Here is a 27,600-nt window from a genome sequence, read left to right on the forward strand (position 1 = left end):
TCCTCCAGCACTGAGAGCAAGGAAAGCTTCCTAAGCAGTGCTGCACAGGGGATGTGGAGATGGCTCTGCACAATCCCTGCTTCCAGGGGAGCCTTTCCTTGTTTGCCAGAAGGAAGGCAAATAATCCACATTGCTTCCCTGGTTTTAGACTCCCTGGAGAGCCTAAATCAAGGAGTTTGTGTCAGGGAGAAAGCAGCAAAGCTGATGGGGTGGGAAATTGCTCTGATTTCTGTTCAAGCTTTAAAGACTTCGGTTTTTCCCATGTCTGAGCAGCCCCAGTGTGTGCCAGGAGGGAAAACCTGTCCCACACCCACTGCCACTGCCCCAGCCAGGCATTTTGTGGCACCTGGGACACAAATCCTCCCCTTCCCACTCACACCCAGCCTCTTTCCCACTTGTTCTTCTCTTCCTGAGGAAGACACCAAAGGCAAATTTTAGACTCTGACAGAGAAGTAAGTTTGAAATAAAGTATTATTGCACACAAGTACATGGGAGTGAAAGTTTGCTCCCCATTTAACAATGAAATGGGTTTTCCAGGCAGCACAATTCCACACAGACTCCAACAGAACCACAAATAGCTGAGACAAGGGGTTGAGTACAGGATATAGGACAGGGAATCAGTGCATGGCAGGACTTTTTTCCCCTAAAAACACAGTTAAACAGTTATTTAGCTTAGAGAAATGCCCTGGAGCTCTACACCACTGCACTCAGCCATACACAGGGCCAATCCCTGCTTCCAGGAAACTTCCAGTCAGCTGTGGCAAACTGAGGCAGTGGGAAAGGAAACACAAAATCAGCAAGTGGTGGGCTGGAGGCAGATCACACACAGCCAGAAGGACCTGGAGAGGGAGAGCTGAGCACCCACCTGAGGCAGGTACTGCTCTTTACCTAAGGTGACACAAGGCTGCAACTCTTTATCGAGATCAAATCTGGCTGCTCTCACCACCTGCTCTTTAGAGAAGTGGCTGGAGCCTTCTGCAAATTCCTTCTACAAATTCCTGCAGAAAAAAAGGAGCTTGCTGGGAATATGACACACTGTGTGAGCTGAAGTTTTTTTTGTCAACTTTATTTGTTTTACCAAAGAAGTTTTTCTAGTCTCAGTCCAATGGAAATAAACTTTCAGCCCACCTGAATGCAGAAGTTTGTATCTGCCACCATTGTGTTCAATTTAATCCCAAAATCACACTGAGGCAAAGAATTCACAGTAAAAGCTGAGCTTTTTATTGGATTTGTTTTACTCCTTAACAACACGATGCAGAGAGGGGTTATTTGCTCCTGGGCACTTCCCCTCAGCTCTAAGGCTGCACTACCATCTCCCAAGGAGAGAATGGGAATTTGAAGCCCAGCCAGTGAGAGCATGAGAAAGGGCTCAAACCCCTCATATCTGAGACAATAAAGGGGATTCTGGAGAGTAAAACAACCAATTTGCAATTCAAACTCCTTAGGTCTGTTCCCAAATCCTCTCTGCCTTGGGAGTGCACAGAAGTCACTCTCCTTTCCCTCTCTCTGTCCTAGCTCTTTGTACCTCAACACAGAGTGGGATGTTGCTGCTGGACAACCCCAAATCATCGCTGCACCAGCCCAGCAAAGCACCAGCTCCCAAACTGGCAGCAATCACAAACTGTTTTCACCTGGAGGACTGAATATTCAGTCATTTGCATCATTTCAGAGATGGGGGTTAAAAGCAGGGAGAATTTGGGCTTCCTGGCAATGGAGAAATGTCAGCTCATCCTTCTAGTGCCACATCCAGCGTGTGCAGGGACTGTTTTAGACTTTTGCTCTAACCTGGAGCTGGCATTGGATAATTTGCTCTCCATGATTCTCTTCAGCCAAACCTCTTTTTTTATTTATATATAACTTTTATATATTATCCTTAATCAATGACAGACCACAGTCCTGGTGCTCCAAAGCCACACAATTAATTAGGAAGCAACAGCAAACAAGAGCATCAGGAATATCTGGGAAGTCACCAAGTGTAACAGGGCTCTGCTGCATCATCTCTGGCTGATGGGGCCTTGTCCCCCTCCTGGGGTGAGAAATGGAAACAGGAGGAAAAAGGAGGGAAACAGGAGCCTGGCAGTGACAGACAAGGTGAAGCAGCTGCTCCAAGCAGATATTTAAGGATATATCTGAGTCCTGCTTCCCAGACTGCTGCTTGGCCATTTGGGATTATCCCAAAGCAATCTCCACCTCAGCTTACTCTTATTTTCTTCTCCAAGCAGGTGGCCAATCCTCCATTCCATCTCCAACCCCTCCAACCATCTCCAAAGCCTCCCTGGAGAGAAATGGATCCAACAGTGATGCAGAATTGATTTTCTTCATGACATTCTGCCTGCTCTTGGGAATGTCCTTACAGCTCCCTAAAAATCTATTTGCTTGCAGCAAAATGATCCCTCCCTGTATTTTCACACAGCAGAAGCACAGAGGAGCTCACACTGTTGTGTATCCATTATTGAGCAGCTCCTTTGGGAAGAGCAGAGTAGGAATGTTGGAGTTAAAATGCCTTCTGTCCAAACACACCGTGGAGCATCCAGCTCCAAGAAACTGCAGGCATGCAGAACCAACTCTTCCATGGTTGTGAGAGATGAAAGCATCTGGTCCTGCAGCACAGACACTACACATGGTGTCTCCTTTGATCTGCAGAGAACACCTCCAGCAGCCACAGCCAGCACTGGTCAGCCCCTGTTTCTCCCAGAAAATACACCAAAGGTCACCAGACTGGTCTGTTGGCACACTCTGAGTCCTCCTGCACTCACAGGAACCTGATTGCTCAGCAACATTAAATGCTCACAAAACCACTCCAGTCTTGGACAACTTGGAGAAGCAGCTCCAAATCCACGTTCCATGACCTGAGCAGTTTCCCAGAGCCCTGCGTGGAGCTGCTGCTGCAGCAGCACCACAAAGCAAAGCCCAGTGACACAGCCATGAACAGCAGGGCTCAGGCAGTGCTCACAGGCCCTTGGCTGGGGTCTAACCCACTGCCTGTCCATGACACACACCCAGGATTCCCCCTGGGCTCAGGGTACTCATTCCTCTTCCACAGCTTCCTGAGCTGGAAGTAAATCATCCAGAGCTGATTTACTTGCTGTGTCCCACATGGGTCAGCTCCTTTTGTCCTGGGCCTTCCAGGTGACTGTCCTAGGGACTAAAAGGTGACTCAGAAAGCACAGTATAAGCGAATCCTGAAGTTCAGCCAAGCTACCACTCCTCCCTAGCCAGAGGAGAGTCTCTTTCCCAGGATCACAGCCTGCCTGCACCCTACTGTTCAGTGGAGAACTAGAGCAGTGGAAGAGAGAAGCAGCTGATCTGTGTCCCTAAGGCAGGGCAGCACCTTTGAGCCCTGCTCTCACCTCCAGGTATTTGGGCAGTTGGATGCTGAAGTTCAGGCCACATCTCCACACTCCATCCTTTCCCCATCTTCCTTCTGGCGATGTGGGTGGTGCAGAGCAGGCACAGGGCAGGCTGCTCAGACAGCAGGGACAGCACTGCACCTCCCTTCACCTGCAGAAACATTCATCAGCAAGATCCCACCACACCAACTCTCTCAGTGCCAGCTGGACCCCACAGCACAAAAGCAAATCTGCCTTCTCTGCCTGTAGATGTTAGAGATGTTCAGAAGGTTGGGACAAGGCCCTTGGGGTTTGTGGATCCTTCTCCAACTGGTCAGGCTGGTTCATTCCAGGCTCTCCATCAGGTCAGCAATGGAACAGATGCTGCACAACATCTTTGACCCCTCACTCTGGGTTTGATCCACCACCCAGCTGGAACAGAGAAGCCTGGAAGCAGCTTCATTTAGCACTGGCTGGAGAAATTCCTTACAAGAAGCTTCCAGGCACATTCAATAAAGGCTGAAAATCCGGTCCCTCCATGCCTGTGGCACTTCTCCACTGCTGGGGCACCAGCCCTGGTTAAAGTGCTGGGACACCTTTGTCCAGGCCACTGCAGGCACACGGTGTGGCAGCTGCAGCCTCAGGCTCCTTCAGAACCAAGAACTCCAGCAGAATGTCCAGGAGGCAGAACACCAGGTGCCTGGAAAGGAGAAAAGACAAATCTCAGGCTGGTCAGGGTGTGGGAGGCAAAGCCCAGCACTAGGAAGGAGTGTTCCAGGGGAGAGAGAACAATACTGGCTCCCCAGGAGAAATGTTTGCAGAGGTGGTCCAGCCTTTTTTCACCTCCCCCAAACCAGTGAGTGTTGAAGCTGTTGAGCAGCACAGAAAACACAAATGCATCTTCTGGAGCAAAACATGTTTAACAGGATCACAGGATCATTGAAGACAGAAAAGAATGAGATCACTGAGTCCAACCTGTGCCCAATCCCCAGCTTGTCAACCAGAGCAGAGCACTGAGTGCCACGTCCTGTTGTTCCCTGGACACCTCAGAAGATGGGGACTCCAACACCATCCTGGGCAGCCCTTTTCAATGTTTAACAACCTTTTCAGTGAGGAAATACCTCCTGATATCCAGTCCGACCCTCATGTTCTGCTGTCCATCACCAAACCCTCGTCTTCCAGACTCACAGCACTGGGAATAGAAAGGAACACCCCCTACACAGATCTCCAGCTCCTCCAGAACCAAACTAAACCAGGATTTGTCTCACTTCCCTGACATCCACTAACTAAGCAGGCCAAACAACATAACTAATGTGACTGGCTCAAGAATCTGCAGCCACACTGAGGTCCTGGACATGCAGATGCTCCATGATACTGCAAGTCTGGAATAATAAGCTGAATTTGATGCCAAGCAGCACTGGGAAACCCTGGGCACAGCTCTCAGACCCCACCAGGGTAAAGAACACAATCACATACCTGTTTATCACAGGCTGGCTCAGAGACTCCAGCACCAGGTTCCAGCTCATCCGACACTTACTGGTCCCAAGGATTTCTTGGATCACATCTGTAAGGTTTGGAAACAAAGCTTTAGGAACTGCATATTTCCACAGGTCAGTCTTCTCCTGGTGGGTGCTGAATCAAAGCTTATGATGGTGCTCTAAGGCTGGGACAGGAGGGAGTGCCAGGAAAGCATTCCTGGCTAGAAGGGCACATACCAACAGTGCTTTTTCATTCTCAAAGGACAGTGAGGGCCCTTTACACTACATCAAGGAGTTAAAAGTTCAGACTGCACTCAATGGATTAGGCAGCAGCTGCTTTAATGCCAAAGGTCCCCGTGTCAAACTTCAAGAGAGGGAAATCCAGTGCAGCTGGGCTCGGGATTTCAGGCCAGTGGAAAAGGCAGAGGCTTTGCATGGTGACTTTCCTCACCATGGCACCCTCTGGCAGCAGGTGGGAGCAGAGCTGTCCTGAGCCCTGCCCTGCAGCAGAACTGTGAGCACTGAATCATGGCCTGGCTACACACAGGAGTCGCCCAGACACGCATCCCTTCCCTCCGAGCTGGGCTGCTTCCCAAATCCTTACACAAACTATCCAGAACTGGAAAACTCCGGGTTTTGCTTGCAGGAAACCATCAGACCTCAAGGGTCACAAAGGTTCCCCAGTGCTTTGGCACGAGCAGCCTCCATCTCTGCATTGAACCACATTTCCAGAGATCCCAGTGCACTGGAGTGCTCCCCAGCCACTTTCCCATCCTAAGGGCAGCTGACAAATCTCCAGAACACACTTACTGGGCAGGATCCCCATCAGGCTCTGCAGGGCCTGCTCTGCTGTTGCCTTCTTCTGCTCCTCTGTCCTGGGGGGTTTAGGCACTGCTGGTAAAACTCCTCCAGGCCAGATGGATTCCTGCAGCAACTGGAGGTACTGGACCCAGCGCTGGGTGCAGGTCAGGGTGACCATCTGCACTTCCAGCCACCTGCAGAACAGGGAGAGAGAGAAAGGTCAGGAACAGTCTGGCTTGGAACCAAGTTGGGATATTTCCACCCATCAAGAGCCCTGGAGGGGTGAATCAGCTTCCTTGGGTTTGTTAACATGGAGTTTTCATGTCTGTACACCCAAGATTTTCACAAGTATTTATTAGCTGAGTTTTCCATGCACCAAAAATGGGATATGTTTCTGGTGTTACAGACAAATGGGAAAAGCAAAGGCCATGAAAAGCCTCATCACCCTGCTAATCACAGGAGCCCAAGTGAATCGCTGGTTGCTAAAGGAAGCCCAGCTCAGGGATACATCTGGCCTGAAGCTCCTAAGTTGTCTCCAAGCACAATTTGAGACAGAGCTGGAGGAACTGGTGTTTAACTACAAACAACCCTCAAGAAGGACTGGAAGGACATGAGCCCTGTTCTGGCAGCCTCTGCTCCTCTCATCAGTCCCTCTGCTACCAGCACAGTCAAGGATGTCTTTCCTGGAGACTAAAACACACTGCAAGGATGACAAACCATGAATATCCTGCAGCCCTGCTGCCCAGTCCTGCTCCAACCTCTGATGGCAGGCAATGAAATAAGAGAATCCCCAAATGGTTTGATTTTGGGACCTGAAAGCTCATTTCATTCCACCCTGGACAGGGATACCTTCTACTAGACCAAGTTGCTCCAAACCCCATCCAATCTGGCTGTGGACACTTACAAGGATGGGGCAGCCACAGCTTCTCCAGGTACCCTGTGCCAAGGTCTCCCCACCCTCACAGCCAAGAAGGATTTTGCTCCCATCCAAAATCCAACTGAAGTGCTGATGGTCCCTCCTGCTGGGGCAGGACTGTGCCCTTTCTACAGTAACCACCTGCAAATCCCCAAATCCCTGCTCCACAAAAGGGCTTGGAGGTGTTTGCAGCTGCACTGGAATGTTGTGTCCCTACCACTCAAGGGCTGGCCAGGCAGTTCCTGAACCATGAACCATCCTGCCCAGATGTGAAATCGCTTCCCATGTCACAGCACGAGCCACAGCCATCAGTCAGGACTTGCACTGCCTGAAATCTTTCCCCTCAGAGTCAGGAGAGGCCATGGATGAATCCCACAGGATGGTTCCCTGGTTTAGCAGTGCTCGGGGTGCAGCACTGTTGGCCTCACTGCCGCGAGGCTCCGGAGCGAAGCTGGGAGTGTCGGCACGGCACTGGGGTAGGGAGAAGACTTGTGATTTGGCCAGTTCCTCAAGATTCCCAGAGGACAGGAGTCAGCCAGCAGGGCCAGGAGACCCGTTCCTCTTGGCAGCTGGTGTTCGTGCTTGCAATTCCGTCACCACTACGCCCCGGCAGCTCCGAGTACATCCAAGAGCCCTGCCAAGGCAAACTTTATTTAACCTGCGCTCTGCCAGACTGTCTGCATTCTTCCTGGGCGAGGCATTTGGGCCAAGGGTGTCCTTCCCCACAGCTGGGGAGTGGGGAATAGCAACACCCAAAGGTAAGCAGGGCAAAGGAAGCAGGCTGGCATCATGTGAGACGGGACTGCCTGGCTTTTGGCAGCAGGAAATGAGGTGCGAACAGCAGTTCTTGAGGGATGCACACCTAGGAAATGGCAGCTGGAAAGCAAAGGACATTTAAAATCCTGAAAAGGAGTCTCAGTGCAGTGGTAAGGGCTGGAATGTCTCCGAGCAAGGGACACAGGTGATGTTCCTGGTGCTCCCAGGACTGGCACTGGAAATGGGGAAGTGCATCCCTCATGCTCAGCATCGCCACAGACACGGAGCACAGACGCTGCTGTGAGGTAATGCCAGAGCTGCAAACCTTCCACCTGTCTTAGAGGACAAAATGTCACATCCCAGTCCTGCCTGGGAAAAGCCACATTGGAAATAAAATGGAAAGGGTTTTAATCTCCAGCCATCAGCAGATTTCAACACTCTGGATCATGGTAAACCCTCCAGCTATTCCCAGACAAATTAAAGTGTTAAACTGTGACTTCTCTAGGGGCAGGAGTTTTCATTAACACGGTTTTTCATTAACATGGTTTTTCATTAACATGTTTTCTTACACAACCTGCTCTCCTAGCTGAGAAAACATCTGACAAGGAACAGAACTTCAGAGACTTGGGGACAGAGCTGCAGAGTCACCCCTGCACCAAGGGGGATCACACTGAGCATTTACTCCAAACTCAGCACAGCATCAGCCACTTTCCAGCCTTTAAAAGGTTGCAGAAAGCAAAGAACAAGCTTTTTTTGTTCCTAAAATAGCAATAAAATCAAGCTAATAATGGACAAGAGAGAAAGCTGAACCTACAGAGGACAACACACATTTCCAGACAGATCAAGAGCAAGGTGAGAACTGACAAATGCTGGAAGGCCCCACACAAACAACCCCGTCTCCAGCTCGTGTACATCCCTGAAAACACCGGAATGAGGCAACAAGGCCCCCAAGTAACACCTCAGTGTGATCACACTGCACAGACTGTGAGCAGGCAAGTGCTTACAGGTCTGGATTGCCACAGCTGTGAAACACCACTGATGGATTTTCCTCCTTAGGCTGGCAGCTTTGGGAAGCAGAGAGCAGGATCTGGGAATAGCTCCATGGGTCTTGCACAGCTCCTGAGAAGAAGCCAAGTTGCCCCAGTACACGGTGCTCAAACAGCTGGGGAAGGAGCATCCAAACCCACAAAGTTTACAAGGAAAAGTCAAGGAACTAAACAGGAAATGGGACAAGAAAAGGAGAAACCAAAGGCAGGTGCAAATGGAACACAGACTGAAGCTCAGAGTACCCTTTTGCTAGTCTGTCCGTGTGTGGAGCCATTCCAAAGGCACTGGGAAGAGGAGAACTGTCAAGACTGGTCTGTGTGGCTCTAAATCCACTCTGGGAGAACAGCTGAGGCTTCAGAAGAAAATCTCAGAACACAGTGACCTGTCATGAAGAGTTCTCCTCCCTCCTCTCAACCACAGTCAACAATCAACAACCATTTTGGGGAATCACATTCCATTCCAACACACACAGAGGCCACACCAGCAGCATTTAAACCATGAGGAGCAAAGTAATTCACAGTACCACAGAATATCCTGAATTGGAAGGGACCCACAAGCAAAGTCAAGTCCAGCTGCTGGCCCTGCACAGGATATCTCAAGAATGCCCCCTCAACTCCCACAGTTGCAACTCAGAGAGAGACACACCAACTTTATTGAAAATTCCTACCTGAGTAAAGCCCAGAAAATGGCAAATTGACCTTTCCATCATGCAGACTTGTAGCACCATGATTGAGATTAACACCTCAGGAACTCCAAATATCTGCTTGTTCAAAGCTGACCTTCACCAGCAGGTCACAGATGATTTTTTTTTTGCTATTAAAGGCCTAAGCCTCATGTGCCACACTGAAAGCACACACACGCTGCTCCCAGGTAGAAATAAATCCACCAAGAAACATAAATAGACCTCTCTTATTTTTTTATTTATATTTTTGGATGGCTGATGAGTTACTATTTTCATTCTGCTATTTCATGAAGAAATAGCCTTAATTAGAAAGAAAAAATAAACCCATCACAGAACCATCTCCTTACACTTAGGCTGAGACCAGAAATAGATAAAGTGACCTCCTGGGCTCAGAATGCTCTGATAGTGCCCAATGCAAAGAGCCAGACTGCAAAGGCTGCTGAGGCCTGGAAGATAATCTGGAGGGGCATAACTTGCCCATGCTGTAAGGCACCTCTGTTTGAAATAGCTGCTGGTGGAGGAATGAAATGGATGCTAAAAAAGAGCAAAATTAATGCCACGGTTTAAGCTGCAACTCCAAGGTCAGCTGATGGGGTCCACTATGATAAAAAGGCCCTGGGAATGAAAAACAATGCCTGGGGGGTGAAAACCTTGGCCTTCCTTGGGCTCCTAGGAACAACAAGGGCTGCTAGGAGGGAGGGAAGGCAGCCTGGGGGTCAGGAACTCTCAATGAGCTTGGTTTTACCTGGCTGGATCCACTCACTTAATTGGACTATCCAGAGAGCTCAGCTCAGCAAGTAAAGCCTGGACAGGCTGGATTTGCCAAGTCTGGACATTAAAGATGTACTAAGAGATGTAAAACTCTCCAGACTTACAACTGCCAGAAGTGGGTAAAGCTCTCCTCTTTGTGTCCATCAAGGTGAGGACAAGAACTGAGATCACTTCAGCTAAGGACCAGTCAAGTTAAATATGCTGACTGTAATTGAAATCTGAATCAACAGCCATTGTGATTTCCTCAAACCCAGGGGTTTTAAGGATTTAAATAAACACACTGAAGGCCAGGCTAGAAGACAATCTCTCTGCTTTAGTTGTATAAATACAAACAGCTCTAAAATATACATGAACTAGCATTTCCAGCTCAACACTGACTGCTGCCCACCCCAAACATGGCCCCCCTTTCCCTAAGGAATACAGTGTGGATATCCAGAAGCTCAAAAAAGGCCTGTGGGACCAACGTAGTGAAAAGGATTGAAGAAAAAAAAAGCAACATCTGGAAAGCAAGAGGCATTCAAGCATGACTCTGAAATTAAGAAAGTCTGCTGCTTAAATCACCAGACCATCCCCGCCTTACCAGTTCTTGTTCCCCAAATTCCTCCTAAGATAATTATAACATAAGGATAACAAGATTATTCTTAACTCAAGGGTTCAAGTGGAGCAACATTTCACTGCTTTGACTGCAAAACCCTTCTGAGGAAACCTTGTGAAAATGAAGCAAAATGAAGAAAATGAAGCTGCAGTGGGCACAGCAAGAACTGAAAAACACAAATGGAGAGTTTTTGTCTTGAGGCTCAGCTTTCAGCACCTGTTACCTGAGCCTAAATCCACCTTCTCCACACTGCAGAAACACTGCAGCACGCTCAGCTCAGCACCTTCAAATCAACCTCACGCTTGTCCCTGTGCTGAGGAAGGAAACAGCAAAGAAGAGGAAAAAAACCCTCCATAAATCAAAGAACACGAAGCATCCTGAGGCCTTTTAAACTTCTGCACAAAGTAAATTCTCCTTGAAATGTTCCTGCCCTGTGAACCTTTAGAGCTGCAAATAATCTGTCCTGGACCTGGCTGGGGACATCCTGGGCAGAGGGATTTTCCTACCTGCTTGACCCAGGCAGAAGCTCTGGGAGATGTGCAGGACATCTTACAGTGGGGCAGAGAGGAAAAAAACACATCATTCTCTTCTGTAGGCAATCATTCATCCCTGCAGGGAGGAAACCACCCCTTGGTGCTGGGATTTCTGTGCCATTTTATGTGGTGCTCCCTCAAAACACACCTGCTGCAAGAAGCAATCATGGAAACTCCCAGGACTCCAATGTCTTCACCCTGCAGTGAATTAACCAAATTGCTCTGGATTTTGCTTTTCCCAACCTAGATCTTCCTGTGATGCCTTGAGGCTCAGGAAAGGGGGGGAAAGGTACGTGATTAAAATAATCGTCCCCAAACCTCCTTGATTTTTCACAAAGCATCCTGGCTTTTGATAACATCTTTGAGTATTTATTGAGCCAATTAAGCTCCCAGTGGTGCCCCAGGGAGAGGCCAGGCTGTCTCAGCCAGGCCCTGCTTGGAACAATTGCTTCATTAGCCCACTTCAGAATCAAAATACATAAATCCACTATTAACCCCTCTAAAACCAGGGAAAAACAAAACCAACAGGGAGACATTACTTCCCCTCAATCCTTTTCTTCTTTGTTCTATTTGAAATAGGAAGTTGTTGAGCTTTTTTAAATCCAGGAAGAAAGTTGGCATGGTTAACAGTTGAAACAGAATCAGAGTTAAAATAATGTTGCAATTATTATCAAAGCATGGAGTGCTGGCTTCATTCTAGTAGCTGTTTTTGGAAGAATGCTGCTTCTAGAAGAGGGAAAAAAATTTTGTTTGGGACAGAGATTCAAAGCCAGATCCAAAATTTCCAGGTGCTTGGAGACAACTGAATCGAGGCCCATTTCCAAGCTGATTTTATTTACTTTACATATACACACGAAGACACACAGAGTCCTGAAATCGCTTTTACTGACATACCACAGGCTGCAGTTCCTGCTGCTCCTCACGGCTACAACACAAACAGGCAAATCCAGAAATGAGGAGCAAGATCCATGAGGTTGGTTCCCCTAATTCCCAACTCCCACACTGCTTTTAGGATGGTTTTTAGGGACAGGGACTTTGCTGCCACATACCTGGGCCTGCCAGCACAGCCCCTCCGTGTGCAGCTGCAAAGGTCCTCATCAAACATGCCCAAATCCACTCCCCAGGCAACAAACTAGGGGAATGAGTGGATTTAGATGCCCCAGCTGCATTGATATTGCATTTCTGCCTGGTTGTTTCTGTCAGCAAAACTCAGAGGGGCTGCCTGAGGCTGGAGTGGTACCTGGCAGCCAGGAAGCCAAAGGAAGGTGGGAGCACCCTCAGCTGGCAGACATGGCCCTTCCATGGCCCCAGGGCTGGCAGAACTCCCTGCCCACGGGCACTGTGCTCCCAGCACTGCCAGCCCAGGGCTGCTTGGCTGCTCCAGCTTTACTCAGGGACACTGAAGAGGGTCAGGCACCACTCTTTGCTGGTGGCACTTTCTAGTCAAGAGGATCAAGGTGGCTGCCAAGGCTCTTTGCTGGCACAGAGATCAAAGAAAACCAAAGAGAAAATCAGAAAAAAGCACCCAGCCAGCAGTTCTCTGAAGCTCCAGACCTTCTTGACTAACAAGTGCCTGTGACACTCAGCCTGACAGCAACACACCAGAAGAGCCCAACACCAAGGTAACAGCATGAACTTGCAAGAACCAGTTCTCAAAAGCATGATGGACACCTGCAGTCAGTCTCAAAGCATCCCTGGTTCTCCACCTACAGCTCACACCTGGAATATCACCTGCTCAAATCTTCCAGTTTTGCCAAGGGATGAGGAGACATGGACAAAGCCTGGAGGAACACGGGAATGACCCAAAGCAAACAGGAAGCCAAGCAGTGCTGAGCTCGTGGGTAAGGCAGGGATGATTTGCATTTATTTTAACTCATGCCCAGTGGAACAGGACACCAGCAAAGCTGCCTGGGTAGTTCCACATGCTCCTTTCAGGGACAGGCACTTCCTAGCCTGGCACAGATTCGGTGTCCCAGCCCTGCTCAGGTTCCAGGGCACAGACAGCTGGGCTGTGATTAGACACCTTCCCCTCATTCAGTGCTTGCTGGCCATGGCTTTCTGCTGTGCTGCATTTGAAAGAGCCAGGAGAAGCTTACAGACCAGGATCTGCCCCTGATTACTCCCGGGTCCATCCTTGGGATGCTGGCACTCTGCTGGGGCTCCCCTCTGGAAGGGGAAGCAGAGGTGGTGGCTGTCCCCCTGGCCCCAGCACTGTCCACAGCTCTGCAGGGCACTGGCAGACCCCAGACCTGTGGCCACTGGGGACAACTGAGGGCAGGGTGTGGGGTCACAGCACGGCGTGGTTTGCATGTTTGCCGTGTATTTTTAACACCTCTTTGACTCACAAAGCTCTAAAAAGCACCCAGATTCTCCAAATGCTTCTTAGCTCTAACACCGAACACCGGAGCCCAGAATAGCCCCATGTGCCCCCCTCTGCCAACAGGTTCCTGCTGCAGCCTCCCAGGGGAGGAGGAGATGATCCTTCCCAGCCCGCGGGAGGGAAGCGGAGCCGGACAGAGGCGGGAGCGGGGTTTGTTTACAGGCACGGCCCCGGCACGCAGAGAGGCTGCTGGAAGCAATCCCCGGCCCCAGGGTCATTCCCACTCCCCTCCATCCGCCTCTCCCTTCAGCTCCAAAAAAGGATCACTCCCTGTTACATAATGGGATGAGCGCAGTGTGGATCCGGGCTCGCACACGCGCCCGCCCTTTACTCAACAATCCCTTTTTCGGTCATGGAGCCTTCCTCTCCCACTGCCATGGAACTGACGGATGGTGCCTGGCTCCAGATATCCCAGCTGAGGAGAAGGGGGGAAGGAGGAGTGTGGTGGGGATGCTCCTTGCAGAGAACAGGGAATGGAGCAGGTCGGGAGGCCCCACAATCAGTAACAATGTGGTCACAGCACAGCACGACCAGCCCAAGGGAGAAAGTCCTGCAAGAAGAGGGGGACTGGCTCTTGGGAGAAGCTGGATCTCATTCTTGGTGTGAGTTTTGTCAGTTTGTGGTCATTTCTATCACTCGGCACCGAGTGTCTCAAGCCAGGGCAGGACCATCATCCTGCAGCTCAAGAAGGGAGCAGGAGCAGCACCTGCTCTCCAAACACAAGCTGGCAGAGGAGTATCCAGCAGCAGCCCCTACAGAACAGTGCCAGGACAGCTCCTCTTCATCCCCCACCACCTAACCCAGCATCTAACCTCTTGAAGGGACAATGCCCACTCATACTTTGTGACCAGCAATGGTTGAAGACACTGCACAAATCCATCTGCTGTCCCATGTTTGTCTGCCTGTTCTGAGGCAGGAGCAACAATTCCTTGAACAGCAGATGCTCCCAGAAGAGTTTCTGGTACTTTCCCTACCTGTAGAGGGTCCCCAGACACAGTGCCAGCCAGAATGGCAGTGCCAGGTCTGACCAAGCAGTGATCAAGTTGTAAATACTTAAATGGATGAGCAATGTCACCAAATCCACACTGTGTCCCTGGACAGGCAGCTCTGAGCTAGAGACCTTCTGGTCTGCTCAGGACAGCGGTGACCACCTGGGCCACAAATGAGTACAAGTCCCAGGGACAGGGTGAATGGAAAACAGCAGGAAGGCTCCCCATTCCCAGTTCTCCACTGTGGAGGTAACTACAGGCAGCAGAAATGGGAGGAAAATGTTCCCTGCAGCAATCCAGGTGCAATGCCATCCTCCTGGCAATAGGTCAATCCCCACAGTGCAGCTCTTTCCCCTGTCCCCTGGGATTCCTGACTGTCCCAGAACAAGAGCAGAGCCAGCCTCAATGTGTGGATTTCAGCACAGACAGAGGGTTTGTTCAAGAGGTTGCAGTTGCACCCTGAACTGATGGAGACACCAAGAAGTCCCAGGACTTCCCCATATCACCCCCAGGCAAAGCTCTGCCTGCAGCACATGTGGGTTCATTCTGACCTGTTCAAGTGGAGCAGCTACAAACACATTCCTCACTCTAATCCACCAGCACAACTCAGAGAGCTCCTCCACCTTCCAGAGCCAGCATGTGCTGTGTGTATCCCAGCTTCTCTAGTGGAAAATGCCAATGCCACGTGTGGGTGCTGCAGGCTCCCTGGGTGAGCAGGACACAGCTTATTAGGAGGTGATGATGTGCCTATTGAAGCTCTCATAGCTCCGTGCTTACACACCCGGATTGGGTTGCAGCTTGCTCCCAAGAGACCAGAGCCCATTCTGGAGAAGAGGGAGCAACCCCCACCTCCTGCCACACACACCAAGACTGAAGGACAGCAGTCCCTGACCTCAAAGCACTTTGGCAATCTCTGCTGAGGGCAGCTTAAGTTACCAGCTCGGTTATAATGAGCTGCCCTGCACATTCTGAAGCTGGCTTTGGATGCCTGTGGGAGAAGAAAGGGCACAGGAGTGAGAAAAGCACTGCTTCAAGACTGTCCCAAACCTTTCAGGGAAAGCTTTCCTTGTACTCTAAAAAACCACATCCTCAGCTAGTGATAGTCACCAACCTACACCAAAAAACAGGAATTCTCTGTTTGTGTGTCTTGGCCTTGAGCCTTACCACCCAGAGGCACTGGCCCCAGGAAAGCTTGGCAAGTCCATCCCAGCTGGAAAGGCAGCCTGTCCCAACTCCATGTCCCTGCCCCAGGCACAGGCTGAGCAGAGGGGTGCAGCAGTGAGAGCAGAGACCACACTCCGAGCTGTCACTGACAAGTCTGCTCTCTGGGCCTGTTTATTCTACTTCTGCAGAAGGATCAAGCTGAAGCCCTGGGCAGCAAGAGAGCAGGAGACCAATCCTCCCTGGGAGACACAGAGCTGGGCACTGCTGCCTTTGCATGAGCCACAGCTCCCACTTCCAGGGCTGGATCTTCCCTTTCTCTGATGTCTGGCACCACAGCTCACAGAGAAAACAGCTCCTAGTGCAGGACTAACTCCAAGGTGTTTACTCCACACTCATGGAGCACCTGCTTTACAGAACCTTGCTAACTGATGCACACACAGCATTTATCTGCAGTCAGGCACGAGCTCCACTTCCAACTGTGAGTCCAAAGGGAGGTGACTTTGAGTCACCAGGTTGGTGACTTTGGCCTTACCTTTGAACAAGGGTCCCAAAGAGCAGGTTGAAAACCTTCTGGATGTTCTCTGTGCACAGCCAGCTCCAGTGATCCACCAGCACCAGACGAAGCACGTCCAGGGCCAGGTCAGCCAAAGCTGTCTCAGAGTCTGCCAGGAGGAAGAGGAGGGGCAGAAGAAGAAGCTACCTCAGGGCAAATCTGGTGAAAAGCATCATCCCAAACTCATTGTTTTCTCCCCAGCCTGGCCCTTCGTGCACACACAGATGACCTGCTGCAGCCCAGGCAGCCTGGGACCCTGCCCTTCCCACTCTCATTTCCCAGACTCCCACCAAGGGCTGCACCAAAGGCTCAGCTCCTTCTCCACTGACCAGCGGGATTATCAAATCCCAGTCCGTGCACAGGGATGGCCATGTGCCCAAAACAGGTGACAAAACAGGTGGTGACTGCAGCCTGGAAGAGGTGCACTGCTGAGGACTGGTTACCCTGGTCTTCCCCATTTCTTTCCCTTCTTCCAACAGCTTTCCAGGCTCTGTTGGTGGCTGTGGGCTGCCATCGTGTGGCAGATCCCAGCCTTGGCAGGAAGGGGGATGAACCACATCTGGATAACCCAGATTTACCAGTTAAAGCACAAACCCACACACCCAAATATCTCTGCTGTCACAGAGCTGGGACACCAAACCTCCCTCTGATCCTCAGGAGGATGTCAGAGCCTTCAGCAAAAACAGTTTCTACTTGCTAAGGAATTACTGTCATGCTGTTTGGCCCTGAGGTGTTGTGCTGGACAAGCTCCTTGATGTGCCACAAAGCTGCCCCAAACAGCCCCTCCCAGGCCACCAGCCTGACCTGAGGCTCCTGCCTCAGCTCTGTTGTCCAGGTAAGATCCTGTGCAGCAGCTTTCCCTAGTTTGGCTCTCCCCATGCCTCATCTTCCACCCTCTCTGTCTACTGAGATAATTTACACTCACAATTTACTATGGGAAAGGGAAGAGGGATTCTGACCCCACACCTCTCCTTTCCTCCTCTTCCTAAAAGCTGGACTAATTAATTCCAGGATTTCACTTGGAAAAGACAGGGCACTTGGCACCTCTTGCTCTGGGCCATGCATAAGCTACTCCTCATTTGCTTTGCCAGCTGAGACCTGACTTCCCAGTGCAGTCTGGAGCAGGCTGTTCAGCTTCCATAACCTCACACAGGGAGCATCATCAGCAATCTGTTTATTCCCACAGCATCCAAATCCTCTTCCTCAGAGAGCTGCTGGCCAACCACTTCCCAGAAGTCACTCCACGAGCAGATAGGGACATGGGTTTGCCTTTTTATCCAGACGTTTGTTCCCCTCACCCTGCCAGCCCAGCCTGAAGCATCCCAGACCTGCAAGCATTTGAGATCATGGACATTCCATTTCCCTCAGAGTTCAGCTAACTTGGCCTGCTCTGTGCAGAACCCTGGCCTCCAACTCCACTCCTGTTTCCCCAAAACCACGGCATGTGTCCCAAGATTACAGGCAAAGCTGGTAGCACAGGCTGGCTTTCAGAACACCAGGCCTATCCTGTCACAAACACGTGCTTTCAGTCAGAGCCTGCCAAACTTGAACCACTGGAGAGAAATTTTTGGGAAGTTCCAGCTGATACAGCTCAGCTATTCCAAGAAAAAGATTAGAGAACATATTTTTGCATGTGTTCAGGATAATCTGGTAAGTGCTCTGGGGCAGGCCTGTGCTTCAGAGGAGGGTTCTAGAATCTGAAATGGAACATCATTCCTTGAACTGAGATTACATTTGTGCTACTCCCATCAAATCTATCTAAACTTAATCTCAAAAGGTCCCTTCATAATGTAGGGACATATCAAGGCTAACTGGAAACTACCAGGAAACTGTAATTTGGCCAATTTTTAGTTTGTAGGAGCTTGATTTTAGGACATTGCCAGTTTAAGAAGCATGTCCTTATGAAACTTCCTTGTGCAGTGACTGTGCTGAGCACACCAAGGTGAAGATCTGCAGTGACACAACTGAGCCAAAACCCAATTTGCTCTCACCAGCAACAACACCCAGAGCAATCACCAAACAGCACTGGAAAACCTCATTAGCTTTCCCTTCCATCAAGATGCAACAGGCAGGAATGCAGGTCCTAAAGACTTTTCAATCTGCAGATGTTGGAACTGCTGTAGTACCAAGGGAGAGAAATTCAAGCACTGAGGGGCTGAGCTCACCAGGGTCAGTGTCCACATGTGCTCCCTGCTCTGCTGTGCTCAGCCCATCCATTTCCTCCTGCACAGAGATTTCCTTGGCTTCTCTGCCTCCCTCGCCTTCAGAAGCTTTGCTGGGGGCTGCTTCCAGCAGCTTCTCCTGCTTCTGGATGAAGGATTCCATAGCAGCCAGTGACAGGCTGCCAGAGACCTACAAAAACATGTTAGTGTCACAGAGCCTGGGGTCTGCAATGCCCAGACAACCTCCCACCTCCTGCCTTGCACCCAGGTGCAGCCAACAGCACAGCCAGGGCTGCTTACTGTCCTTCTGCAAAGAGCTGGCATGTGGCAACAAGGCTGCAGCAGCTGGTGGATGTTGATTATTCCCCAACAGAGCAGTGATTGGGATTGTGAAAGGATCACAAAGGATCTGAACTTACAGCGCTGCCCTCCCTGATGGAGTACACGATCCTGTCGTGAGCTTCACTCACACTCAGCACTGGAGTGATTTTACTGGATGAGAACCTCAGCCTGGACCTGAAAAGCAGAGCCATGGCACAGTCAGTTTTCTCTGCAGGCTGAGTCATGACTCTTCCAGCCTCAGCCAAGCTCCACAACCTGTTACTGCTGTCCACATCCAAGCCAAGAAATCTGATTAGACCTGAAGTGGTTCAAAAAAAGCACCTGCCTCCAGGATAACTAAGAGATGGCAGTGAAACCACACAATTAAAACACTTTTCCCCATGTATACCTGAGCTGAGCCAAGGTTTTCCAGCATTCCACAGAGAGGGGTTAGACAGAAGCTGACAGGGAGATGTAGGCAGATGTCAGCAAGGTGTGAGCAGTGCAGCACACACAGGGGAGTGTTCAGAAAAGCCTCTGAGATGAAACACACTCAGCAGGATTGTGAAATCCAATTATAAACACTCACAAGGAGGATATGAGAGGACACTGGGATTTTGGGACAAATTGTAAAATAGCCTGTTTATCATTAAGGAATGTCCTTTTCAGCCAAGATGGGTCCAAACTTGTCTTTTTTGAGTTTGTCTTTTTGTCCAAAGCAGCTTTTTCCAGCAAAACATCACTTTTTGGAAAGAAAAAGCCATACTTGTGCAGAAATCTTCCCTTCCTTGGTGAGGGAAGAATCACTGATGAGACAATCACAATGAGGCTGGGCACTGGCAGCAGCACCAACATTTGGGGAGGAACATACATGAAATTAGCTTAAATATTATAATTACAATAAATATAAATATATTATATTATACATATAATAAATATAAATCAATATAACTATAATAAATATCTACTTAAATGTTTTCTGGGCAAGGCCACTGTGTGGAACACATGGGAGAGGCAGAAGGGAACTTTTCAGGTAGACAATTTACAGCTCTATTCTGCAATCACTCCTTGCATGCATAAGCAATGCATATTTTAAGGTTAAAAAGCAATTCCTTAGGAGCATTAGTGTCTCTGCTGGCAAATGGCAGCACCTCAGAGCTCCCTTAGGAAGAAACCCACCTTCTGTGGAAACCTGAGCATTCCTGGGAAACCTTTTAGATAAACTGGAGCTCAAATAGCTGAGTTGAGCAGGGGAAGGAGAAAGTAATTCAGCTAGAGCATGACAGAATTTACTACCCAACACATTAGGCATCAAGTCAGTTCTTCCCCACCATGAGCTGAGTTTATGCATGAATTCCTTGTTCTGAAAAGCTGAGGGAGCCCTTACTTGGTCGCTTTCTTCCCGTCTGTCTGGGCTTTCCCATCCACTTCTGACTCACTCAGATCCTCCGTGGGGCTCTGGGGTTCTGACCTGGGGAACGCCGTCTTCAAGGTGTCCACGATGGCATTGACAACAATCTGCAAAGCCAGCACTGCCTCTAATTACTGGACTCATCCTTGTTACTTAAATACATTAGGAGTTTTGAGACTTGCACTGGATTTTCTATTAAATAGGTTCTTTACACGAGCTCTGACCCTCTGTAGCTTTATGGGTTTCTGGGCAGCTACAAAGAAAGGGTTTTGGCTCCTGGGAGACACTGAAGCCTAGGAAGCATCTCTGGGGGAAGCTGGAAAGGGCTCAGGTAAGCAGCTCCCCCCCACTTTTCCCACCTTGTCTATCCTGGAGACAACAAAGGGCTTCTTGACGAAGGCGATCCTGGCGTCGGTGTTGAGGGCCAGGAATTCCTGAACTTCCTCACTGTTTGCAATCTCAGGGACTGCACACAATTGCTGCAAGGACAGATGGAGATTGAGATCATTTCAGAGTTGAGCTCCCAACCTGATCATGTAATGTGGAAGAGACATGGTGTGCTCCACTGCCTGCACAAAGCTGTCCTGAGCTCTGCTCACAGGGGCACACAGACACCTCACCTTCAGGAAAGATTCCAGCAGACTTTTCCTGGCTTCCACTTTATCGCTGTCCATGTTTCCAAATGGCAGATCAGGGAATAGTTTCTTTGGGCCTTTGATGTCTACAAAGGAAACAAACCCACTAGCAAGGTTGAGAAAACAGAAAAATTACAGTAATCTTAATTGAAAAGATTTTAGGCTTTAAAATCTCAAAATTTTCAAGATTAAAAATTTAAATTTTAAAATCTAAATACAGATTTTAGTCTTTATTAAAACCTTAATGGTCTAATGATTAAAGCTATCCCCACACACTGCCTGGCATCAGCCCAAGGTAACACACAGACACCAGTGTTCATATCCACAGTTATGGAGCAAAACTATAAAGCCAACTGTTGTGGAATGGGAAGAGGAATGTTTTGAAACACTGGAATTTGCTTCCAGAAGAGATAAATCATTCCTCCAGCCAGCTCTGCACAGAACAATGGAGGATGTGGGCAGGAGACACATCCCAGCATCCAGAGCTGCACTAGCAGGGCAGGAAACCCTTGGAGCAGAGGAACAGGAAATGAGACAAGAGGGAGAAGGATTTTCTTGGACAGCTACTGCAGGCACTGACTTTTCAGGAACTTGCGGAGCTCCGGCTTCTCCTCCAGCCTGGTCTGGAGGTTGAGGAACTCGCGGTAGCGGCGGTTCACGGTGTGGTAAGCCACCTGCTGCAGGCTGCCCGCGGCCTCGCTCTCCAGGGCTGTCTCATACTGAGGAGGAAGGCAAAGGCATCATCCTGACATGTCCTAAAACAATCCCGCTCCCTGCTGGGCCCTCAATCCCCAGTCCCCGCCAAGCAATTCCTCAGCCAACCCTTCCCTAAAGATGAAGGAACCAATCATGATGGAACAAAAGCAGGGAAAGATTCAACCAGCCCCACAGGACCCTACAGGAACCCCTATGCCAAACACGGTGCCCAGTATTTCCCCTCTACCAGACAAAATGTATTGTGGAGACACACACACAGAGCAAATCCTCAGCTCCAAACAGCAGCCCAGGTGGCAGCAGGGATGTGGGACCCTTACCTTGACGGTGTACAGGGTGTAGGGGTGGAAGCCGGTCCCGCTGTGCTCCCGGGCCGTGATGGTCCCGGTTATCCGCAGGTTCTGGATGACGACCGGCCCGTCGGGGCTGCTCAGGGGCTCGAAGCTGAAGGTGCTCATGGAAGCTGTCGGGGAGGATGAGAGCAGGGGCAGGCTCTGCCCGGGCTCTGGGGGAAACTGTGCTGGGCCCTCTGCTGCCCCCAGATCTCTCCCCAGGCTGGAGGGTCTTTGTGAGGAGAACCTCCTGGGGACAGCTGGGCTTTCCTCCTCCTTCTCAAGCGCTGGCTCGATCTGGATGTCAGGGCAGGAGCTCAAAGCAGATGTGGGAAGCAGGCCAACATCTGAGCTGGGGCCAGGGCCCTGGTCCAGGTCCCCTGTGCCATCTTCCGAGACAGGTGGTCCCTCTGGTACAGAGGGGTCCTGGGGGGGTTCATCAAGGAGCTCTCCAGCGGGGGAGGGAGCCAGCAGCTCCGTGTCCTGGCCCACGTCAGGCGCAGGGGATTCCAGCTCCAAACCCTCACAGGGGAAGAGCGATCCCAGGGCTTGGGGGTGCAGGAAGGGTTCCTCTGCATGGCATGACCTGCTCACCTCCTCTCCCTCCTCTCCAGCAGCCCCTGCTTCTCTCCTGAGCCCCTCTGCAACCCTCGGGGACGGGGGAAACCCGGCGGGAGCTGCGTCCGTCTGCGCCGGGAAAGGCAAGGAGTCGGGCACTGGGGGTGCAGGGTGGGGCTTCCCACCCCGGGGCTTCTTGGAAAACGCCCCAATGAGCAGCAGGTTGATCCAGTCGGGATCAGACATCTTCCTGATGGCCGGCAGCAGCACATTGCAGGCCACCAGCTCCACCACAACAAAACGTCCTGTCCGTGTCTCCAGGTGCGGCCACGGCACCAGCGCCCGCAGCAGCGTGTCCACAGCGGCCCGGGCACAGCCCACCTCGGCTGCGGGGCTCAGCAGAGCGGGGTGCGGCCCTGCCAGCCGGCTGTACTCCCTCCACAGCGTCCGGCCGCCCTTGGGGTCGGCCCTCAGGGCATCCCGTGCCCGCAGGAAGCTCTGCAGGTGCTGCCCGCAGAGCAGGAGCAGGCGGCGGGCCAGGGCTCGCCGGTCCACCCGCCTCATCCGCCGCCTCAGCTCCGCCGCCAGCCCCAGCATGGCCCGCTCCACCTCGGCCTCGAAGGCCGGCTCTCTGCTCACCGTGCGGTACCAGGACGCCACGAAATCCCGCACCACCTTACGGACGGTGCTGGCGATCTCCTTCTCCAGCCGGCCCTCGTCCGCAGGGCTGCAGGCCGGGGCGCGCAGGGAGCTCACGAAGCGCTCCAGCCGCAGCCGGCGGCCGCGGGGACCCAGGGCCGGGGGGCCCAGCCAGGCCCCGAGCACGGCCAGCGCCCCGCACAGCACCCCCAGCGCCCGCAGGTCCAGCAGCAGCTGCAGGGCCAGCAGCCAGCCCAGCGCGACCAGCAGGGCCAGCAGCGGCCGGCGGGACCCCGCGGGGCCCTGGGCCGGCATGGCGGGGCGGGCACGGGGAGCTGTCACAGCCGGGATGGCTGGGCAGGGGCCGGCAGGGCCCGCACCAGGCTCCAGGGCCCGGCAGGGTCCCCCACACTGGGCTGCTTGAGCGGGGATCGGGGGCTCCACCACCGCAAAACCTCAGAGGGCACTGGGGCTCACAGAGCCCAGACCATCCGGACCCCTCACCGGGCCCTGGGTGGGTCAGAACCCCCGGATCGGGACCCTCACCGGACAGCGGGGCTCACATAGCCCGGCAGCCCGGGACTCCTGACTGGGTTCCGGGACACAGCCTCCCGAGTCCCCCACCGCGGCTCGTTAAAGACCCCCACACCGGGCTCCTCATCAGGCTCCGGGCCCTCGCCGAGCGCTAGGCACGGATCCCACCCAGCCCAGTCCCTCGGCGGGCACTGGGGCTCACAGAGCCCCGCAAACCGGGACCTTCATCGGCCAACCACAGGGATTCGACGGAACGCACCCTTCACCAGGCACTGGGGCGGATCCCTCACCGGGTACTTCAAGCCCTCACCGCCCTGACCCGCTCACCGAGCGCCGACACGCAGCCTGCAGGTGCTGGGACCCCCGGGCCCGACTCACCGGGGCCCCGAACACGCCATGCCGGGACCCACTCACGGCCCGGGCCTCCTCAGCACCGCTCACCGCTTCCGCTTCCGGTGTCGCCTCCCCACAGCGCCCCCCAGCGGCCCGGAGGTCTCACCGGAGTTCTCGTAACCCAAGCACTAAAAATAAAAAAATAATAACAATATAAATTATTAAATCTCTCAGCCGCTCGAAACAAGCTTTAACCTCGCACAACTTTCATTTTATATGCATTAGGAAAAGTATGAAAGGAGAATTTTATATTCATAGTTTTTTAAATGATAAATACTTCTGTTTATTGTATGAATATGAACTAAAATTGAATTTATTATGCAGGCATTAAAACTAGAAAAAAATAGCGGGTTTCTGCTATTTAAAGTAACGAAGAGGTTGTGTTGCTGATGCAAATACGCAACTCTGAGCCCCTGGAAAACACCTGAGCCTTGTAACCTCATTAATGAACAATAATAATAATAAGTGTGATCGGTGAAGTTGGAGTGAGGATCGTCACATGCACTTATTAATGGGGTGATGCTGCTTAGCTGTACCAGGGCTGGGGGAGCAGGGGCTTTGTGATGATTCTCTGATGTGAGAGCTCTTGGGAAGTGTTGGAGTTGTTCCTGAAGGAATTTGGACTTAAACGTTCTGTGGATGTTCAAAAATACACCTGGGTTTTCTCCTGGTGTGACTAAGGAGCTGTGGAGACCCCCAAATTCTCTCTAGAAGAGGCTCCCCAAAGTGGATTATGGAGCTGTGGAGGAGACCCCACAAAAAAGACAACACGGGATGGCAGCAGGAATGAGACATCACTGCAAAAACCTAAGAGAAATTTGAAAAAACTTTATTTAAAACCACTTTGGAGAGCAGAGGGCTTGAGGAGGGTCCCCACTGCCACCAGAGATCTGGTTGTGTCCAGGTTTTGGGAAGGTGTTGCTGCAAGATTTGTTTGTTCTTAAAGATATTTGTGTTTGGTGCTGGAAAATTCCTCACCCCGAAACTTGCCAGGGCCTTTCTGCTGCTTCCCCGTGTGTGGTTGTGGCTTTTGGGTTGGTGTTAAGTACAAAAAATAAACTAAAAATGGGAGTAGAGGTTACTCCTGCCTGTGGCAGTGAGTATTGGGTGGGATTTGGGTGCTGCAGGTGGCTGGGATGGGAATCCTGAAGTGGAATTGCTCATTTCTAGTGAAGAATTTTGTGAGACTGTAGAAGTAGCTCCAAATCTGTCAGTTTTGAGGGTGCCTTTTAACTGTGTGGAAGTCCTGCAGGAAGATAAGGCACCAAAGAAAACGCTCTTTAATCAAAACCTTACTTTTGAATCAAAATCTTCCCGCTTGAATTTGAGTTTTTGTTTGTTTTGTTTTTTTTTAAAGGAAAGTATTTTTAGACATTTAATTGGGCTCTTTGCATGCTGTGGGAAGGAGAAGGGTGATGCATTCCTGCACATCCAGGGGTGTTTGTGGGTTCTGGAGCTGGTTCTGCTGTGCCCCCATGGTCTGGGTGTTTTCCATCCCCTTTTTGTGTGTTCAGCTGGAAATATTTCTGTTCAACAAGCTCCAGTACCCGATGCCCTGTGTCAGGTGGGTGTCAATAAATGCTGAAGCAGCTCTGATTATTTTCACAAGGGAACTGTACCCTGTGAGCTGTTGCTGGCTCCAAAGTGTGCTCCAAAATACGCATAACTGAGGGACAACGTGAGTTTTTGGGGTTAACAAAGCTGAGCAGCTGAGCCTGGCCTATCTTGCTCCAGGATTAACTCTCCAAGAGATTTGCAACCTCCTCTCCTGGTGGATCTCACTATGCTGGAGTTTAAACCTTGTGCCTCAGTTTGCCCTTTACCTCCAGCCTTTCCCAGCTGTTTCCTTTCCTTCTCCAACAGAGATTTGGGATTGCTGTGAGTTTCTGATGAGCTGAGCAGCCTTGCCTGTAGACCAGCACAGCAGAGCTGGAGGATGCTGAGCTGCCAGAGTGATGCCAACCCTTTTTAATCACAATTCTGGAGCTGACAAACGTCCCTGTTCCCCCACTGTTTTTTTTATTGCGGGTGGGAGAGGTCCTGGGGCAGGGTCTAACTCTTCCTGCCTTGTGAAGGACCCGTTGGGAGCTGCTGTTCCTGACTTGGGCTGGGATGTGAGGCCAATTAAAGGTTTAATTTATAACAGGTGCAGCCCAGGAATCTGACAGCTTATTATGAATGGAGAAATGCAGAGCACAAGGAGCCTGGCCAGCTCAGGAGGGGATGAACAGGAGCTCTGAACAAAGCAGCTCCTGTTAACCCTCCAGCATGAGAGTTCATGATATTTGGGGTTAAAAACACCTCTCTGAGGTGCTTTGCCTTTCCCAAGCACCTGCATTCATCCAGGTCACAAGCACAGGGTGGGGTCAAGGAGGAATTTGGGGGTCCTTAAATGTTTATGCCCAGTTTAGTTGAGCTGTGCTTTGATCACCAGCCCATTCTCAGGAAGAGCTGCCAAGCTGCTTTGGGGGAGTTTTAACAGGATGGATAAATATTTTCCTGGAAACAATGAACTGCCTTGAGTGTATCATCACCTAGAGCTTCTCCCAGGAGGAAAAATACCTGCAATTCCTTGTTTTGACAGCAGTTTTCTATGTGGGAAGTGACTTAGAGTGCAATTTCTCTTGCAATTTGGGCGGTGTGCCAAGGTGCAGCTTCATCCCAGGGCTCCTCTCCCACCCTTTTCCCCCCACCACAGAAAAAAGCAAGAGCAGCTTTATTAGGAAAGTGGGACAATAGAAATCTTCTCCCTGATCATTTTCTGTAGTGAATTTTGGGGCTGCTGCCCATGTTGCTATGCTGTTTGGAGGATGAGTTTTTTCTATTTGTCACACATTTGTACTCCTGCCATTCCTCAGTGTGTGACTCCAAACTCCACACACACTGGGAGCTGCTGCTTCCCCACTTTGGGCACACACAACAATTCCTCTCCAGGCCTGGCAATCAAGGACACCTCACTGCCTCAGGCCCCCAGAGATGGGAACAAAAGGGAGTTGGGGGCAGCAAACTTGGGAGAAATTCCTTCATTGCCTGCAGCTGGAATTGGGAGATGAATCCCCAATGTGCAAGTGGAACAAACTGATAAAAGTGTGAAACCTGTGAGCCATGGTCCATTTTGGGTGCAGCCCCTGGGGGGCTTTGTTTGCCCTAAATGCACCTGGAGGCCCTTCAATAAATAGAACTGCTTTTTATTCCATTAATTTTGTCTGCCCTCTGTTTTTAGGTAGCCCAGAAGGCATCAGTTCTTGGAGAGCTTTAAAAGCTGTGCAGGTGTGGCACTTGGGAACGTGGATTAGTGGTGGCCTTGGCAGTGCTGGGTTTTAGGATTGGACAGGACGCTCTTAGAGGGCTTTTCCAACCTCAATGATTCCAGGAGTGTGCTTAGAGCAAGGAGTGGAGTCTCTCCATAGCCAGTCCTGACCCTGGGAGGATGTTGGGTCATAATCAAGTGTTTGGGATCAATCCTGTGCTGGAGAGCTGGGAAAAGGGAAGGATGAGTTGTCCTTGCACTTTCCAGGTTTATGTGGCCCACCTTGAGGATTCATGATGTGAACATGGATAATCACCGCATCCAGCTGCCCCATGGCACGGAATCCTTGCAGACATGGTTCACAGAGGGATCACATTTCATCATATCCTATATCCCATGTCCCTTAAACCCTCCACAGAGGGATCACATTTCATCATATCCTATATCCCACGTCCCTTAAACCCTCCACAGGGTCTGTGCCCTTCTGGCATGCAGCACCAGCTTGTGTTGATTAACGTACTCCAGACTCATAAATCGAAGGAAGTGGATTTGGGGAAGAACTTTCCTGCCTCCAGTAAAACTTGCCTTTAAATTATTTAACGAGCTGCTTAAGCGACTCAGCCATTTTGCATGGAATTTGTCAAGGCTCCACCAGTG

At 50.9% G+C, this 27,600-nt stretch overlaps 1 protein-coding gene across 2 annotated transcripts; it reads right to left on the reverse strand.

Moving 5' to 3' along the window:
* Window positions 1–453: 453 nt before the first annotated feature.
* SNX19 (sorting nexin 19) lies at window positions 454–23,781 on the reverse strand. 2 transcript variants are annotated; one of them, XM_086861048.1, is made up of 11 exons: window positions 21,558–23,781; window positions 21,104–21,242; window positions 20,509–20,609; window positions 20,248–20,367; window positions 19,865–19,995; window positions 18,576–18,672; window positions 18,160–18,346; window positions 15,974–16,103; window positions 5,618–5,802; window positions 4,806–4,893; window positions 454–4,029 (listed from the first exon to the last, which is right to left on the reverse strand). In XM_086861048.1, the coding sequence occupies exons 1-11, from the start codon at window positions 23,079–23,081 to the stop codon at window positions 3,909–3,911; spliced, it is 2,823 nt and encodes a 940-aa protein (XP_086717174.1). In that variant the 5' UTR covers window positions 23,082–23,781; the 3' UTR covers window positions 454–3,908. The 2 variants fall into 2 exon arrangements, with proteins under 2 accessions (XP_086717174.1, XP_086717175.1); XM_086861049.1 differs by lacking the exons at window positions 454–4,029; window positions 4,806–4,893; window positions 5,618–5,802 and adding an exon at window positions 6,666–7,158 and having other exon boundaries at window positions 21,558–23,197.
* Between the last annotated feature and the right edge of the window lie 3,819 nt (window positions 23,782–27,600).

Source organism: Cyanistes caeruleus, chromosome 23 (genome assembly GCF_971803275.1).
Source record: "Cyanistes caeruleus chromosome 23, bCyaCae1.hap1.1, whole genome shotgun sequence".
NCBI classification, from domain to species: domain Eukaryota; kingdom Metazoa; phylum Chordata; class Aves; order Passeriformes; family Paridae; genus Cyanistes; species Cyanistes caeruleus.